The 18,679-nt window shown below is 35.1% G+C and overlaps 1 protein-coding gene and 1 pseudogene across 1 annotated transcript; both read right to left on the bottom strand.

Moving 5' to 3' along the window:
• Positions 1-15,854: 15,854 nt before the first annotated feature.
• Positions 15,855-16,640, bottom strand: LOC145814325 (secreted RxLR effector protein 161 pseudogene; annotated as a pseudogene).
• Positions 16,641-17,071: 431 nt separating this feature from the next.
• On the bottom strand, positions 17,072-18,046 carry LOC145814324 (uncharacterized). Its single transcript, XM_082910994.1, has 2 exons — positions 17,897-18,046; positions 17,072-17,647 (listed from the first exon to the last, which is right to left on the bottom strand). Exons 1-2 carry the CDS (start codon positions 18,044-18,046, stop codon positions 17,072-17,074), a joined length of 726 nt encoding a protein of 241 aa, XP_082767120.1.
• Between the last annotated feature and the right edge of the window lie 633 nt (positions 18,047-18,679).

The raw sequence follows: 18,679 nt of genomic DNA, 5'->3' as shown, positions 1-18,679 counted from the left end.
TCTAAGCATTTGTCATCATCTTCATGTTTATTATGTTAAGATTCATTGATTATCAAATTTATCTAATAATAACACCTTGTTTATCCTTGTCATGGATCCTCATCTTTGTCTATTATGATTATGTAGTCTATTGGCCATATTAATATGTGTGAGGAGGGTGGAGGAGAGGTGGTTGGTGGTGGTAGTATTTGAGAGAGAACGATGAAAACAAAATTTGGAATCCCAACCCTCTCATGAGTTTACAATTGTTTTTGCACCTTTCTATTCCTAGTGTAATTTAAAAATATTCCATCTTTTTGTAATATTTTACCCCAAAACTAGTTTTGTAATTTTTCCATTTTTACACAAATTTTGGTTAAATATTATGATGTGACTATTTTCTAAAAATTGAATAGAACTCTAACTTAGAGAGAAAAAAATTGAGAAAAGAGAGAAGGAGAAAGGGCTTTTGGAAAGGAAAAAAAAAAGATAAATGAAGGCATGGAAAGAATGATACTTTACCAAGAGAAAATAAAAGAAAATGAGAGAATTTTTGAAAAATAATAAAGTATGTCATAAAAAAGTAGTAGTTATTTGTTAGTCTTGGAATATTGCTCTCTACACTCTCATAGTAAGACACTTGTCTTGTTGTCTCTTCAAAAGAGACACAAAAGTGGTGAAGTCCACAATTTTTAACCAATAAAATTCAAATTGAGAAACTACAGGAATTTACCCTAAAGTAAAACATAATTTCCACAAAACAAGAGAGGTTGGAGAGTGGAGTAATGTGACTTGTGTCAACATATTTAAAAGAGTGCTCCTAATTGCTCCCAAAATTCTTCTTTAGACTTTCCATTTCTTTGAACTTCCATAGCAAATTTGCTCCCCTCCCTTTATTCTTTGAGCACTCTCCATAATACCAACCATACCCTTTGGACCACCCACATCTACAACTTCTTCCAATTGCCCTTAACCCCACCCCCACCTCCGGTGACCCTTCCATAACACTTTCTCCTCCAGTGACCATTCTTTGACCCCCCAACCCTCCTCCCACTCTAGTGACCCTTCTTCAGCCCCATGACTATCTTTTTTTCCTCTTTTCACCAAATGTTGTGTCCTTTTCTTTCCCTCATTTTCTCTAGTTGTGACCACCCCTGCTACCACTACCATTTCTTTTTTTCTTTTTCTTTGTCTTTTATTCTTTTTCACGCCAAAACCCCTGCCTCTTTGCTAACCTCCATTGTGAACCTCCATTTCTACTGTTAAACCCTAGATGCGAAAATGAGGAGGGGATTGGATGGTGGTGATTGGAGTTAGGGAAGAGAGAGAGAGATCACGATGGGTGGGGGTCATAGTGGAGAGAGGGGTTGAAGAAGGGATGAGGGTTGCGTGAGAGCCTAAGGAGGGATTAGGGGTGGCTATCAACATTGGGGAGGGTTGGAGGCTAGTGTTGGAGCATGGAGAGGGGTGGCTAAAGGTGGTGGTGACAATGGTAATGGCTAGGTAGGAAGATTAGAGTTAGGGTTTGGATGGTAGGGATGAGAGTAGATGTGATAGGCTGATGTAAGAAGATTGAATCATATAGTCCAAGTTTATGGACTTGTAAGGCGCTTCTTTTTAATGTTTAATTTGTTTATTTTTGAAATCTATGTGAGTAGATTATTTTCAAAAGAAATTAAATGGGGCACACCTGTAATTACATGATTTCATAAAATAAAAAAAAATAAAAATGAAAGGTTTATTTTTAAAATCATATTTATCTATTTTTTTGAAAAAAATATATATAATAAAATAATCTAAATAAAAATAATAAAATTATTATTTTTTAAAAATCAGATTAATTTAATTTTTCTAGAATAGTTTATAGATAAGAACTTATAAGATGAACAAATTAAATTATTAGAATGCACCCTTAATAGGCACACGGATTTGGACAAAACCAATCTAGTCTATACAGTAAAATGGAGACAAGCTAGTCCATTTTACATACACGCTTTTTTATTTTCTTTTGAGGAGAGACTTACATATTAAACAATTTAAATCATCGATTACTCTTTAGTTGATTCTTTCATTTGAAAAGAAGCCTCTCCCTTCCCTTTGAGAAATTCTATTTCCACACACCTGATTAGCTCAGGACACACACATAATGAAATATTAATTTAATGGCAATTATATCCTAAATAAAAATTACCATAATAGACATCCAGCAACACTCGTAATATTATATAGAAAATTCTTTATACAAATTTTTTAGGAATAAATAAAATCTCAATATACACCTTTTGAATTAAAAAAATTAAATCCTAGTTTTTTTTTCCCATTGTTGTCACTTTGCTTGTTGCATACTCTATACTTCTCTATTGCTTGCAAAGCAATCCTCTAAAAAATTTCTCATATTGCTTTAATCTCTAGGTTCATACTCTATTATTTATATCGTTTAATTATTAGTTCCACAATTTTTACTTGATTTTGATATGGAAGAGTTACAAATCTATGAAAGTTCAAACTCAAGCAAAAATATATCTGATAACAACAAAATCAGTGATGAAAATGTTAGTTTTTTTTGTGTAGTATTTATTTATTTATTATTATTTTTGTTTTTGCGTTTTTTAGTTGGATAGTCAGTGTGGAATTTTATCAATATATTCGGAAATCAACTTCCAAAATACTATTTATATTTCGATATACAAGTTCTGAATTTTATATATTTTTCGATACTTAAATTCTGACTATTTAAATTTATTTCGGTATTAAGTGCCAAATTTTTTTATTTTGTTTGTTTAATTATGTTTGTCTCTGTAGTGCCGAATTATTTTATTCTTTTCAGCCCTATAGTGCTGAATTGTTTTATAATTTTCACTTCTGTACAACCGAATGAAAATTGTTTTTCCTCCTTTTTCAGATGGCATACAGTGAAGAAACTAAGGTTCGATCAGATATTATGATGGATTGTACTAGTTATTTTACAGCTAAACATGTAACCTTTAACATGAAATTCGTAAGTTCATAATTTTTATTAGTTAGTTTGTTTAGTTTGTTCTTATGAAAGTTGTGTGACATTATGTATAGGTTTTCGACGACAAAGATGAATTGCTCATTTAGATACGTGATATTGGAAGGACAAATGGCTTTGTTATTATTATAAGAGCATCGGACTATGGTGGCAGACGCAAGAGACCAAGAATTTATCTTGCTTTGTGAGTGGAGTGGGAAGTATAAATCACTTAAAAAGTTAAAAGATGACTCAAAAGACTTATTGAGACAAACTGGTACGAAGAAGTGCGAATGTCCATTTGATTTGAGGGCATACAAGTTGAAAACAAATGATGAATGGACATTAAATGTAGTTTGTAGACTATATAATCATCTAACTCTGGAGCATCTCTAAGGACATTCATATGCAGGAAGATTGTCAGCTAATGAAAAGTTGTTCTTAGTAGATATGTCAAAGAGCCTAGTAAGACCAAAAGAGATACTCATTACACTCAAACAGAGGGATGCCCTTAATATGAGTACAATGAAGACAGTTTACAATGTACGACATTGATGTAGGGTTCTACAGAAAGCTGGTAGATCCCAGATGTAACAACTGTTGGGTGAATTAGCAAAACATAAGTACATTGAGCGTCATCGATGTGAGGAAGGCTCTATGGCTGTCACAGACTTGTTTTGGGCATATCTAGTGAGTTTGGATTTGCTTCATATATTCCCTCGTGTGTTGATTATAGATTGCATATACAAGACGAATAGATATCGGCTTCCTCTTTTTGAAATTGTGGGAGTGACATCAACTCATATGACATTCTTCGTGGCTATAGCATACTTGCAAACTGAGCGAGTTGATAATTATGCATGGGCGTTACAAACATTGCATAATCTTATGGGCGATAGTGTTTTACCTGAAGTCATTGTCACAGATAGAGAGCTTGCTTTGATGAATGCCATTGACAGCACCTTTCCGAATGCTCGATATTTGTTATGTTGTTGGCATATTAATAAGAATGTATTGGCAAAATACAAAAAAATGTTTGAGCCAAAAGAAAAATGGGATAAGTTTAACATTGCATGAAACTATTTGGTATTGTCATCGACTGGAGAGGAATACAATGATCACTTTGCAATACTGCATAAGGATTTCAGTAACTATTTGGAGGCAATCAAGTATGTTATTGTGAGTTGGTTGAGTCTGTATTAAGAAAAATTCATTACGGTACATGCAAACATGTGTATACATTTTGGCAATGTTATAACCAATTGGTAATATTTGTTTTTTTTTTTTTTTAAATTTCTTATAAATCATGTTGTTATTTTTAATTATTATGCTTGACTATTTTTGTTTACATCTATATGAACAAGGTTGAGAGTGCTCATTCGAGATTGAAGAGGCAATTAGGTTCAAGTTAAACGACATTTGAGATTTCATTTGAAAAAATACATTGTCTCCATGAGTTGCAGCACATTCAAGTAAAAGCACCATTTGAGAAGAGTTTGACAATTGTGAAACATCAATTCAAACCTTCTCAATTTAGAGAGCTCCGAGGTAATGTGTTTATTTGTGCATTGGAGTACGTGTTGGTAGAGAGTAAGAGAGCAAATTCAATTGGAATTGATGTTGCAGCATGTGAGTGTGTTCTTAGGCACACACATGGTTTACCTTGTGCTCAAAAGATTACAGATTACATGAGACAAGGCCGTCCTATTCCACTCAGTAGCATACATGTATATTGGATGCGACTTACTATATGTGTGCATAATCTGAAGGTTGAGAAATTGGAATTGACTTGTATCCTAGAACTTGAGATGATTCTGAAGCGGTTCAATGAGTCTGATATTAACTCTGCCGGGGTTATTAACAACTCTGCTGGTCGCAAGCTCGGGTTAAGGAGGAGGGTTATGTGTTAAGTAGTCGACAGCCAACACGTAAAAAAAGCCGCTCGGATCTCTTATGACAATGAATCCTACTTTGAATTTTTTAAATGCTAGGTCGTTACTCTCAAGTGACGCGTTGCGCTTGCCTCCGGGTATTTCGAAAAGTGAGCAAGAGGCGCTGCATTGACGCCTGGGTGCGGTGGAAAATGGGCAAAAGTTCCTGCGTTTTCCTGGACGAGCGCGGATAAAGAAGCTAGTCCATGACTAGAGGTTTAGGGTAGCCACTTGGAATATAGGAACCTTAACTGGTAAGACGATGGAGTTGGTAGATGTTATGATTAGAAAGAGAGTTAGTATAGCTTGCATATAAGAAACTAAGTGGACAGGTGAGAAAGTTAGGGAAATTGAGGATACCGATTTTAAACTGTATTATAGTGGTAATGATAGATGCAGGAATGTGGTAGAAACCTTAATTGCCAAGGGTCTTGTGGAGAATATAGTGACAGTCATTAGGAAAGGGGATATGATTATGTTAGTTAAACTAGTTATTGGAGGGAATATAGTGAACGTTATTAGTGCATACGCCCCTCAAGTAGGATTGGATGACCAGACTAAGAGGGATTTTTGGAAGCAAATGGATGAGATCTTACAGGAGACACCCGTAGGAGAGAACCTGGTTATATGTGGAGATTTTAATGGTCATGTAGGCATAGATAAACTAGGCTATGAAAGGGTGCATGGTGGATACGGTTTTGATGACAGAAATGAGGCTGGAGAGAGTATCTTAGATTTTTCATTGGCTTCTGACCTGGTGGTGGCCAATACTATGTATAAGAAGAGGGAGGAACATTTGATAACCTTTAAGAGTGGGTCAATTAAGAGCCAAGTAAATTACTTCTTAGTGAGAAAAGTGGACTGCCTAAAATGCAATGACTATAAGGTGATTCATGGAGAAAGCCTGACCTCTCAACATAGGATTTTGGTACTAGATTTATGTTTTAGAGGGTAATACCAGGCTAGGAAGGATGGTGGGCATCGTAGGACGAGATGGTAGGACCTAAAAGGGGATAAATTAGAAATATTTAAGAATAGAATGGATAAGGAATGTACTTGGGACTTGGAAGATGATGCTAACACTATATAGAACTCGATGGCCAATTATATGAGGAGAATTTCAAAGGAAGTGCTTGGAGAGTCGAAAGGAACAGGACCCAAGTCTAGGGAAACTCGGTGGTAGAGGGAAGAGGTTCAAGCAGTAGTTCAGGCAAAAAAAGAGTGCTTTAAAAAGTAGCAAAATGATAGAACTGGAGAAAACCTTAAGAGCTATAGATTGGCTAATAAGGAGGTCAACAAAGTAGTGAGAGAGGCTCAGTTGAAAGCTTATGATGACCTATACACTAGACTAGATAGTAAGGAGGGATAGAAGAGGGTACACAAACTTGCTAAGATATGGGAGAGGAAAATAAGAGATTTTAATCAAGTTAAGTGCATCAAGAGTAAGGATTCTAACGTATTGGTGAGGGATGAAGAGATTAAGGAAAGATAGAAGAACTATTTTGAGAAACTATTAAATGAGGAATATGGAGGTACGGCAATAAAAGAAGAAATAATCAGTAATACGATAATCCAAGACTATAGGTTCTATCGCAGGAATAGGAACTTTGAAGTGGAGATTGCACTTAAGAAGATAAAATCAAATAAGGCTTTAGGACCAGATGATATCCCTATTGAAGCTTGGAAGTGTTTAGATAAAAAAGGGATTGCTTGGTTGACTAGGTTGTTTAGCAAAATTTTGTTGACTAGGAACATGCCAGATGAGTGAAGGAAGAGTATTTTAGTGTCAATCTATAATAATAAAGGAGATGTCCAGAATTGCAACAACTATAGAGGAATTAAGCTAATATGTCATATAATGAAAGCATGGGAGAGGGTGATAGAACGCCGATTGTGAGATATAATAGAGGCGCCAGAGAATCAATTCAGGTTTATGCCTGACAGGTCGACAATGGAAGCGATATATCTTCTGAGGAGAGTTATAGAAAAGTATAGAGAAAAGAAAAAAGATATTCATATGGTGTTTATCGACCTTGAGAAAGCATATGATAGAGTGCCCCAAGATATAATATGGTGGGTGTTAGAGAAGAAAGGGGTGACAAAAGGTTACATTGATGTGATTAGGGACATGTATGAAGGGGTGGTGGCCACTATTAGATCGCCTGCTAGAGAGACAAATGAATTTCCTATCACTGTAGGGCTACACCAAGGATCTACCTTAAGTCCTTATCTTTTTGCTTTAGTTATGGATGAGTTGACGAGAAATATCCAAGATGACGTGCCATGGTGTATGCTTTTTGCAGACGATATAGTGCTAGTGGATGAAACTAGAGAAGGAGTTGGAGATTTGGAGAAAAGCTCTTGAATCTAAAGGATTCCGGATAAGAAGAACTAAGAAAGAGTACATGGAGTGTAAATTTAGTAACAATAACAATGAAAGCAGAGGAGAAGTGAAGATTGAGAACCAAGAACTACCTAAGAGTGAACATTTTCGTTATTTAGGGTCGATTATCACAACAGTAGGGTAGATTGATGTGGATGTGGCCCATAGGATTAAGGCGGGATGGTGTAAGTGGAGAAGTGCGTCTGGGGTACTGTGCAATAGACGAATACACACTAGGCTTAAAGGTAAGTTCTATAGAATGACTATTAGACCAGTGATGTTGTATGGGACGGAGTGTTAGGCAACCAAGAAACAACATATAGATAAGATGAGTGTGTCTAAGATGGGAATGCTAAGGTGGATGTGTGGCAAGATTAGACAAGACATAATTAGGAATTAGTGTATTCGGGAATGAGTAGGAGTAGCATCGATAAAAGATAAGTTGAGAAAGGATCGTTTAAGATGGTTTGGTCATATCCAACGGAGACCAACAGAGGCAGTAGTGAAGAGATGCGATGCTATAACGGTAGATGGAAGTGTTAGGGGATAGGGTAGGCCTAGATTAACGTTGGTTAGCGTTATAAATAGAGATATGGATCTACTTAATTTGACTAATGAAATGGCTTTTGATTGGGCCGCATGGAGAAGAAGGATTCATGTAGCCGACCCCATTTGATGGGACTTAAGGCTTGGTTTGGTTTGGTTTGGTTTGGTTTGGTTTGGTTTTAATGAGTCTGATATTGGCATGCAATTGGATATGTTGAAGAAGTTGAGGGAAATTACAAATCTAGCGAGCACTTTTCTTATTGAGCTTGATGTGAAGCCTAATCCACGTTGAGGACATAAAAAAATTGATATATATTGTCGTCGTGACTCGTGTGCGTTTGAGTTGGTTGACGATGGCCATGATAGCCAGAGCACATTAGCTTCTAGTCAGTCAAAAAAAAAAAGAGCTTCGAAAGTGCATGAGAAGAAGCAGAATATGAAGACAAACACATATCATACAAGAATAAGTTTACTGAGTGCATTTGCTAGTGACTTCCCGCCTATGTTAATACCATTCATAAAGTTAATGAATGATGTAAATGGTGATGAGAATTGTGGTTTTAAAGCAATTGCGAGTTTACTTGGTTTTGGAGAGAATGACTGGGTGCAAGTTAGGCTTGATATGCTACTTGAATTGAATAATCATAGAGATGAATACGTTGTACTATACGGGTTACATGAGAGGGTTAATGAGCTAACACACATCCTTTCATATTTTGAAGATAGCCCAAGCTTTGATCGTTGGATGACTATGCTTGACCTAGGGCATCTTATTGCATCATTTTATAATGTAGTCTTGTACCATTTGTCATTGCAACAGCGTCTCACTTTCTTACTTTTGAGATCACACCTGTAACCCTAGCTGATCGTCGCGAGATTGCCATTAAATTTGTCAATGGAAATCATTTTGTGTAGATATAAGTTATGAAAATAATCGAACATTGTTGTTTAGTATTTGTGTAATTGCAAATTTGATGGATTTGGTAAAGATGTGTAATTTTTTGGATGTATGTGCAGGTATTTTTGGATGCCGGTCATCCAATTCCTCCAATTGTTGTGCTTTGGCGAGTTCACCATCACCTTTGTGCATCAGAATTGGAGAATGCATATGTTAGCCGCATTCAAAAATTCAAAGACAACATAGGACCTAATGTAGCTAGTCGAGAGACATTTGATATAGTTGACATAGATTGATGTATTAGAAAGCAGTCATGAGAGGTTTAGGACATTAGTTTTTATAATTTACTAGCATAGAGTAACGAGATGGATATCATTTTGTCATTGAATTTTGTAATGGTCATTTTTTTTAATACAATATCATATGAGTTATAGTTGTCTTATTTATAGAATGGATGTCATATTATTTTTACATTGTCTGAACACAAAACATAATGAAAATAATATTAACCAAGTGCAATTACTATTAAAGATTATTCATATTAAACAACAAGTATCTAAGAAGAAATAGTAATATTAACTAGTAGTTCAATCCATCCACATCATCACAGAATACATGTCACCTTACACATAATCTAAAGATAATAATAATATTTGTCTCCTTATACATCCACCAACACCATCACAAATTACTTGTGCTGACATTATGAACTACTATCAACTATACAACTGAGGAGTGTAATGTGCTCCAAAATGATATGCAGTAGAAGAGCTGAGTGCAGATTGACCCTGAGCGGATGTGTTGGGCGCAGCTTCACTAATGTGTTGATCTTGAAGAAGCTGTTCAATTGCATCAATTGCGTAGTAAAGTCTATCAGGATGTTGAACATTGTACTCATAGCCAGCCTCAACGAAAGGATGAGTAATCTGATATATCTGTGACATACGTTGCATTACGAGAACAAATACAACATTATATACAAACCTATAATAGTTTACATATATAATTTATAATGTAAACGGGAAAAAAAAAAGTACTAGTGCGTCTTGGCTAGGATACTGATAATGATGAATATTTGGGTCCACCTGATAACAACACGCTGAGTTTTGAACATACATATGGGTAATGGTTTGGTACCAATCCATATAACCAGGAACACAATCCCAAGGTTGCCGTACTGGTGTACTCCTCCTCCAATCAGATAACACATGGTTATCCCATGCCTCCCAAATAATGTCCAAGTATGCATACACAACATTGTGGCGTGGAGCTGTGGCTCCTCAAGAGGTACGCATAGGGCTAAGTGGTGGATTAGGGATTGTTTGCAATGCACCAAACTGTCTCAAAACTCTATCAGGGTGATATGATTCAACTACTTCCAAACACTTTGGGCAACAGTGGTAGAACGTAACTCGATGACACGGATGGACATCTCTGTAACTCTGGTATGGGTCCAAATAATCTACAAATAATAACAACTGTAAGATATGACAACTGTAAATTTTGTATGATATAGAGTTTCAAATTTTGGACTCTCTAACTTACATAATGTACACCCAACCTATCAAGCTTCTCTCGAAAAGCCTGCAACTGTGTCTCTTCACCAAACTCTCTCCAAGAAGCCCAACGGTAAGCATGTGACATGTCTCGAGTGTAATTTATATTCAAGTGTAGTCGGAATCCATGAAAGTGCTCATAAATCCATTCCTCAAGGAGTGTCATGTAATCGGCTATTTGTTTCAAGCTGGACTTGCTAGTGTAACCCATCTGTCTATATAAGTATGTCAATGCAGCAGCACCCTAAGAAGATGAAGATACAGTCGTCAAATCAAACAACAAACTCAAATAAACAACAGGGACCCTAGTACCAGTCTTGTCACTGAAAAGTGTACAACTCAACAAAAATAGCAAGTATGCTCTACCTGCATATGCAATTCTTTCCATTGAATCATTGTCTATGACATTATAAAAGTGTGCCCTCAACCACTCAAGCCTCACTGAATTGCCTCCAGCACTAGACATCTCATGTCTGACCTCTTGCTTATCAATTTCCAAGGTATTAACTACTAATGCAATGGCCTGCTTCTCTGACAACTTACGCACACTAATAGATTTGTCTCCAATGGGAAGCCATAGGATAATGGCAACATCGTCCAATGTGATAGTCATATCTCTAACAGTCAAATGGAAGGTGTTTGTCTCCAGTTGCCATTTCTCAACAAAACTAGACACTATAATTTTGTTAACAAAGCGGTACACGCAACGAGCTAATTGTGTAAGTCCTAACATCTCCACAATATTTACAAATGCAGTGCTGTTTCCTTGTTCCCACCACAGCCACGAACGAATCTTGGACGAGTGATTATGACATTTCAAGGGCCCCCTTTTATTAGCTCCATTCCAAATAGCTGTGGCAACATAACTTTTAAAACTTTTAAGGATTGATGGATCAGTTGGCCCTCCCGAAATTGACTGAATAAGGATATCTTCATCAACAATGTCGGCATCATCACCAGTAGGGTCATCATCCATATCATCCATAACTGGTGCATCATATATAGGATCATCATTTATAGCAATGTGTGTGTCATCATCATGCACTCGAGCATGTTCATGTCCACGTCAACGTTCAGCATTGTCTAATTCACGGAGTCTTCTGTTCGAAGCTGCTACTGACCAACGTTGACTAGGACCGGCATCCATCTGCATAAGGAAAGTTGTTCTCACCAACCCAATATAATGAAATAAAATAAGCACTCCCAGAAAAGGATCACATCAATGCGGGTAATAAGCAGCCTAACCATGCCACCTTAATGAAATCTAATATGCAGTTATAGACTATTAAATTGACAATTTGAATGATATGAAATTAACAAAATAAGTTAAGGACATAAACCTACTACTGATGAAAGAGTGAGACTGGGATTTGTTGAAAAATTACAATGTAAACATGGATATATCAAAACTATTTGTATTCTATACAGACCATTCACCAATTAGTTTGGTTGATGTTCACAACATGCCAAAAACAGATTAACTTTACTTCGGGCAATTTACCAAGGCAACAGGGTCATTAATCAATACCAACATCATTTTTAAAACAAACATCATTTTTAAAACAATCAAAGAACTGCCCATTACTTGTCTTTGTACATTCTATTGATTGTAAATTTGTTATAGTTGTAAGTATACAATCAAAGACTAAATTTGGCCCCAATTTCAATGCTTTGAAAGGACAAACCCCAAAGGCAAAATAATTCAAGCTTTAATATTCTATATAATGCAATTGTTTTGTTCAACTATTTAGCTAACAACAATTTTGAAGACCTATCTTTAACAACTACTTAAGCTAACAATATAATGTGGAAATACCAATAATGCACAGATTTTTGTTTCTATTGTTATGCATTGAATTTCGCAAAAAAAAAAAAAAAAAAAAAACGCAAACATACCCACAAAATAAAATTGTTGGAAAAGAACCTAGAGTAAAACCAGTTTTGATGGCCTATGTAGCTTTGTGTAAATTTATATATCATTAAAAAAAAAAAAAAAGCATTCATTCGGAACTTCAATGTTGAATAAACACAAAGATTTCGAAAATCAATTGCCGAAAGTATTGCATTAATTCGGAACTACCGAACCGAAACTATGTATCAGATTCAGCAAACAAACTTTGAAAGTTTGTGTTTTGTTCGGATCTAATTGGTCGAAATTATATAGATTATTTGGTGATTAAGTTTTGAATTAAACAAACAAATTCGGACAACCAGTGCTGAGAGCTCCAAACCGTGACCAGCAAGGGAAAAATCAATGGTTTTATGCCAATAGAGTGCAGAGATATCCGAAAATGGTAAATGTAATAACAAAATGATAAATGTTATAATAAAATGGAAAGATTTCTTAACTTAAATAAGGATTTTCAATAGTTTTTAATGGAGGTTCAATGGATGTCTTCGATATCTTCAATGGAGGTGAGGAAAGTTCAATAGACATTTTTTTTTTTTTTTTATTGAACGAAGTCAGTTTGGTTTTCACTTTTGTGGGTGGAACTAGAAATGTGAATTAGAGTCAATTAAAGTGTGTGGATTTGAAGGTAAAGTGTGGTTATGAGTGAAAGATATAATTGTAATTTTGAAAGTGTGAATTATGAAAATTAGTTAATAATCAAATTAACAGGTGTGTGTATTAAAAAAAAAAAATTATCTTGAATTAATTAGATGCGTGAAAATAGAATTTTTTCTTCCCTTTTAACACTTACAATTCCCAATGTATAAAGAGGTGAGTGTGAGGGAAATAAATGAGATGTAGGTAGACCAAACTTCATTTAGCTTTGAGTTTCCCTTGAAGTTATGGATAACAAAGACACACTCCCATTTATGATAGATGCTGTGTTTTAATTTTTTATGGGAATTATTATAGAATCAAGCATAAAATATATTTGAATGAATAAAATTTTACATGATTGATTAGTGGGTCCATTTTAAAAAAAATTTACCATTCATATATTTTGTATCTACTTTTGTGATTGAATTCTATGTTCATAAACTGATTAATAAAAAAAGGTAAATTTTGCCGTGACACTTGTTAATATTGGAGAAGTAAGAAAAAATGCATTGAAAATGTGTAAAACGATTATAAAGTGTTTTGAAATTCATAAAAAAATTATTAAATTTAATAATAAATACCTCAGGATTAATTCATTTTTTGTCTTCTTCTTGTATTCTAGGGGCACTTGTTAGCAAAACCGATTAAAAAAAAATAAAATAAATAAATTGACAATCCTTTGAACTGTTAATAACATTTAAAGAAAAACTTTATTATATTAGATTTTTTGTACCGTCGTTGTATGTTGTAAATAAAATGCATCTGGATGAATTTTAAATTTGAAAATAATAGGTTCATAATTCAACACATCATTTTACATATATTTTATGTTTGTATATTATTTATCATATTTAAATATTAAAAATCTCACTTTTAAATATGTATGAGCTTTTTTTTGTGTGTGTAGAATACTATTGAAAACTATTGCAGAAAAAAACGTAAAATTGAGGAAATTGCAACAAAAAAAAAAAAAAAAAACAAAACAAAACAAACAAACAAACAAACAAAAGAAAGAAAGAAAAAAGTATTTTGGTTAAAAAGAGGTATTTTAGTCCCCTTCAGAAAATAACAATTCCTCAATAAAGTACAGTTATTACCTTCTCAACTTTCTATATATAGTGGAGGTGGTTTATCTTATAAGTTAAAAATTTGATAAACATAATTGTTTCTTCTTAATAAATAGTTTTTTTTTTTAATTTATTTAAGTTAAATCTAACCCATAAGTTGCAGGCAACAATTACATCAAACACTTTGCATAAATTTTCGAAATAAAATTTAAAAAAAATAAAAAGATAAGCAACACAAAATCATGCTCTTGTGACGGATCGTTTTTTTTTTAAATTTATTTAAGTTAAATCTAACCCATAAGTTGCAGGCAAAAATTACATCAAACACTTTGCATAAATTTTCGAAATAAAATTTTAAAAAAATAAAAAGATAAGCAACACAAAATCATGCTCTTGTGACGGATCGTTAGAATTATGATTGGAAAATAAATTATTTGGTGCTCTTGGAACTCCAAGTGTTCATGCTCTTCACTAATCATAATACAATATGCCCCCTCATGTTTTCTAATTACCCAATACAAAATCATGAGTTTCACCTTATTCACCAATCACAATACTCCTAAAACACCACATGGCTGTGCTCCAGGAGCACCCAATAATTACTCAGAAAAAAATTATTTGGTACTCATGGAGCACCATGTGTTCATGCTCATCAATAATTACTCCTCATGTTTCATTGAGAAAAAAACAAAGTTCAACTATGAATTCTGATAGGTTAGAGAATAGCTAATTGTAGGGTTGTAAGAAAAATTGATGAAATTGAACCGTTAGTTAAAGATTGCCCATAATTTTTTCAGTCTGCTTTTCATAAAATACAGTTTGTTTTAGTTTCAAATAATTTTACACATACAAACTAAATCGACTAAAATGTTATATTTAAAAACTTTCAAATATTAATTCTTTGACCATTAGAAGGTAAATGATATTAACTGATACATATTTTGTAATAAAAATTAGAAAGAGATACATTTGTAGAACATCTTTCACCTTTTTTTTTTCCCCATTTATTTCTAACATAGGATTCTAGAAAATTTTATAAAATCCTTTAAGATTTCATATCAATCCTCTCTCTAAACCAAATTGACAAAGCCGACAAAACCAAGTATTGAAATGTTCGGTTTAGTACTAAACTTTTCTTTAACTCCGATCAAACTGAATTGTTTAAACTCCTACCTAATAGAATAGTTCATTTTTTTTTTGTTTTTAAATATGTGAAAAATATTTGGAAAAGCCTCTTTGTTATAGGGGCCAACAAAACAAAGAATATTTTTGTGCCGATACCCTCATTTAAAAGGATGGGAAATGACATTATCTAAAGAATAATTAAAATTTAAAAAAAGAAAAAGAAAAAGAAAAAACAAACTCATTACTTGAAGACCTCTAATAACAAAGTAAGGCTAAGCAAGGAGTTCAAAAAATTTGCACGGTGAACTGGTCCAGATCAATTCTATAAGTTTGGTTCGATTTTTTTAATTCGTGGTTCAATTTTGATTGGAAAATTAGGGAATTGGTCTCCTTGATTTGTTTCAAATTTAGGTCTACGGTTTCGGATTGGAATCGAATCGGACTGTATAATTTAAACCATATGTGTTTATTTGTTAAATATTATGTTTGTTTTGTTGAAACCAAGCACAATGACAAAGAACTTTGTAGAAACAAAAGTACAACTACTCTCAGATGCAGAGAGAACTTCTTGTTAAATTGAAGAACCAACATGGCTATTAACTAGCCTTACATCAAAGCAGGAAAGGGAAATAACAACCCACGACTTTACAGCCCTAGAATCGTGGTGTATGACTAAATCTAAACAGAAAATAACTTGCCCCTTAAGACTAGGGATTATTATGCAGGACTTCAAAGCACTACAATCCTAAAAACAAGGAAACCCAAACCTTATCAGGTAGAAGATCCTAACAACTTTAACATCCTCCCTTAAACTGAATGCTATCAATATTCAGTTTATCCCTGGATATTCGCAGACACCCATAAGACCACGCATTTTCATGAACACCTCCAGCTTTAGTGGCTTGGTTAAAATATCTGCAATTTGCTCCTGAGTAGAACACTGCACCAATTCAACAACATCATCTTTGATGAGATTTCGAAGAAAATGAAAGCGCACATCAATGTGTTTGCTACGACCATGCATGAATGGATTCTTTGACAGCTTAATAACTGAAATGTTATCTCAGTGAACCACTGTTGGTTCGTATTGACCATGATTAAGTTGCTCCAAAATCCTCAGCCACACAGCTTGGCAAGCACTAGATGCAACAACGATGAACTCTGCTTCGGTAGTTGAAAGAGTGACTACGGGCTGTTTCTTAGAAGACCAAGACACTGCACTTGTACTTAGAATAAAAACATAGCCAGAGGTGCTCTTCATATTGTTCTGATCACCAGCGTAATCGCTATCTATGTAGCCAACAAGTTCCTTAGTTCCTCCCTTCTTGTAGAATAATCCAAAACTGACTGTACCCTTCACATACCTTATCACTCTTTTCATTGCTTGCAAATGAGTCTCAGTGGGTCGTTCCATGTATCTGCTAATTAAACTTAGTACAAACATCAAAACGGGACGAGTGGCAGTCAAGTACATAAGGCTTCCCACAATTTGTTTGTAATATGTTCCATCAATCCTTACTCCATTTTCATCCCTAGTGAGTTTAAAACCAGGAACCATTGGATTGTGCACTGGGCCATTTTGAATCTCTCCAAAACCTCCTGAGTATACTTCCATTGACTGATGAAAATACCATCCATCCTTTGCAAAACTTCTATTCCAAGAAAATACCTCATTTTACCAAGATCAGTCATGTCAAATTCCATCATCATGGATTTCTTAAATTGTTCAAACATAATCTCATCATTACCAGTGAATATAAGATCATCAATATAAAGGCACACAATCAAAACTTTACCTCCATCTGTTGTTTTTAAGAACAAAGTGTGCTCATAAGGGCACTTCTCAAGGCCTTCTTGAACAAAATAGGTCTCGATTCGACTGTACCAAGCTCAAGGAGCTTGTTTGAGTCCATACAAAGCCTTCTTCAGTCGACATACCTTATGTTCCTATCCCTTTTGTTCATAACTTGGTGGTTGATTTACGAACACTTTTTCATCTATCTCTCCATGCAGAAACGCAGATTTGACGTCTAGTTGGTAGATCATCTAGCTTTTCTGGGCAGCAAGTGAGATGACCACTCGAATGGTATCCAAACGAGCTACTGGTGCAAACACCTCAGCATAATCCACTCCATACTGCTGACTGTACCCTTTCGCAACGAGCTGAGCCTTGTATTTTTCCATTTCCCCATGTTCATTGAGTTTCGTTTTAAAAACCCATTTTACTCCAATTGTCTTTACTCCAAATGGCAGCTCGGTGAGTTCCCATGTATCATTCTTCACAATAGCTTCAATTTCAGCATCCATGGCCTGTCTCCATTTGCTACTCTTCACTGCATCCTCATATGTCAAGGGATCATGTTCAGAGAATAAGGCTAGATGAACCACATCATCATTTTCTTCATCGGAGAAGCCCTGTCTACTTACATAATCTTGCATCCACCCTAGTGGTCTTCGAACTCGTCCTCCATGACTGTTATCACTTGAAGATTCTCCCATTTCAAGTGAGTCACTTAGAATGGATCCTAAGTTTTCAAGTTCGTGAAAAGGAGTGATGTTTGTTTCAGTGTTTGCTTCAGTTTCCTCCCCAAGGCTTTCATTTGTCCTTGCATCTTCATCTTCCTTCCATTCCAAATCAGCCAAAATAGTTTCCTTGTGACTATCATCCCAGTTCTACCTTTGGTCTTCTTCAAAAACCACATCTCGACTCACGATTATTTTTTGAGAAATTAGATCAAATAACCTGTAAGCCTTGGATGCTTCACTTACCCCAAGTAATATGCATTTCATACATTTGGCATCGAGCTTTACTCTCTTGCTATCAGGTACATGAACATGGGAAATGCATCCAAACACCCTAAAGTGACTTACTGAAGGCTTAAACCCACTCCAGGCTTCTTCTGGTGTCTTGCTTCTCACAGCAAGTGTCGGGCTTCTGTTCAAGACATGCACTGTCCAATTCACTGCTTCAGGCCAGAAATTCGTTGAGATTTGCTTCCCTGACAGCTTGTTGCGCACCATATTCATGATAGTGCGATTCTTTCACTCTGCGACCCCATTCTGTTGAGGTGAGTAAGCTGTTGTTAATTATCTTTGAATACCATTCTCATCATAGAAGTGAGTGAACTCTTGTGATATAAACTCACCTCCACGATCAGTTTGAAGACTCTTTATGAATGCACCGGTTTCTTTCTCAACTCTAGCTTTGTAGCATTTAAAGGTAGCAAATGCTTCTGATTTTTCAACTAAGAAATAAACGCAAGTTTTTCTACTAAAGTCATCAATAAAAGTAATGAGATACCTTTTTTTTGCTGTTTGAGATTGGTTTTATTGGCCCACATATGTCTGCATGCACTAACTGAAGAATTTCAGATGCCCTCCATGTGCTTTCCTTTGGAAAAGGATCACGATGTTGTTTTCCTATCAAACAGTCTTCGCAGATCTTCAAAGGAGCCTTCAATTGAGGCAAACCATCCACCATATTCTTTTGTTGGATCACCTTGAGACCATTCCAAGTAAGATGACCATAATGGAAATGCCAGGGTTGAGTTTGATCTGTGGTTATAGAGGAGAAGCATTTTTCCTCTTTTGGAGGACAGTGACCAAGCACAGCAAACATTCTGTTGCATGCCATCTCGGTGTCCATGATTAAAT

Source organism: Camellia sinensis, unplaced genomic scaffold (genome assembly GCF_055761805.1).
Source record: "Camellia sinensis isolate YWXY unplaced genomic scaffold, ASM5576180v1 Unanchor1, whole genome shotgun sequence".
NCBI classification, from domain to species: domain Eukaryota; kingdom Viridiplantae; phylum Streptophyta; class Magnoliopsida; order Ericales; family Theaceae; genus Camellia; species Camellia sinensis.
The sequence above is the reverse complement of the archived record's forward strand: the minus strand, read 5'-3'. Positions and strand labels throughout refer to the sequence as shown.

Bases quoted from the DNA above. Each gene is read 5' to 3' on its own strand.
- LOC145814324 (XM_082910994.1), bottom strand. From the start codon at position 18,046: ATGGTGCGCAACAAGCTGTCAGGGAAGCAAATCTCAACGAATTTCTGG. The intron at 17,648-17,896 runs GTAAGTCACTTT...TTGGAATGGAAG, and splicing joins GGAGTGGGTTTAAGCCTTCA to GAAGATGAAGATGCAAGGAC.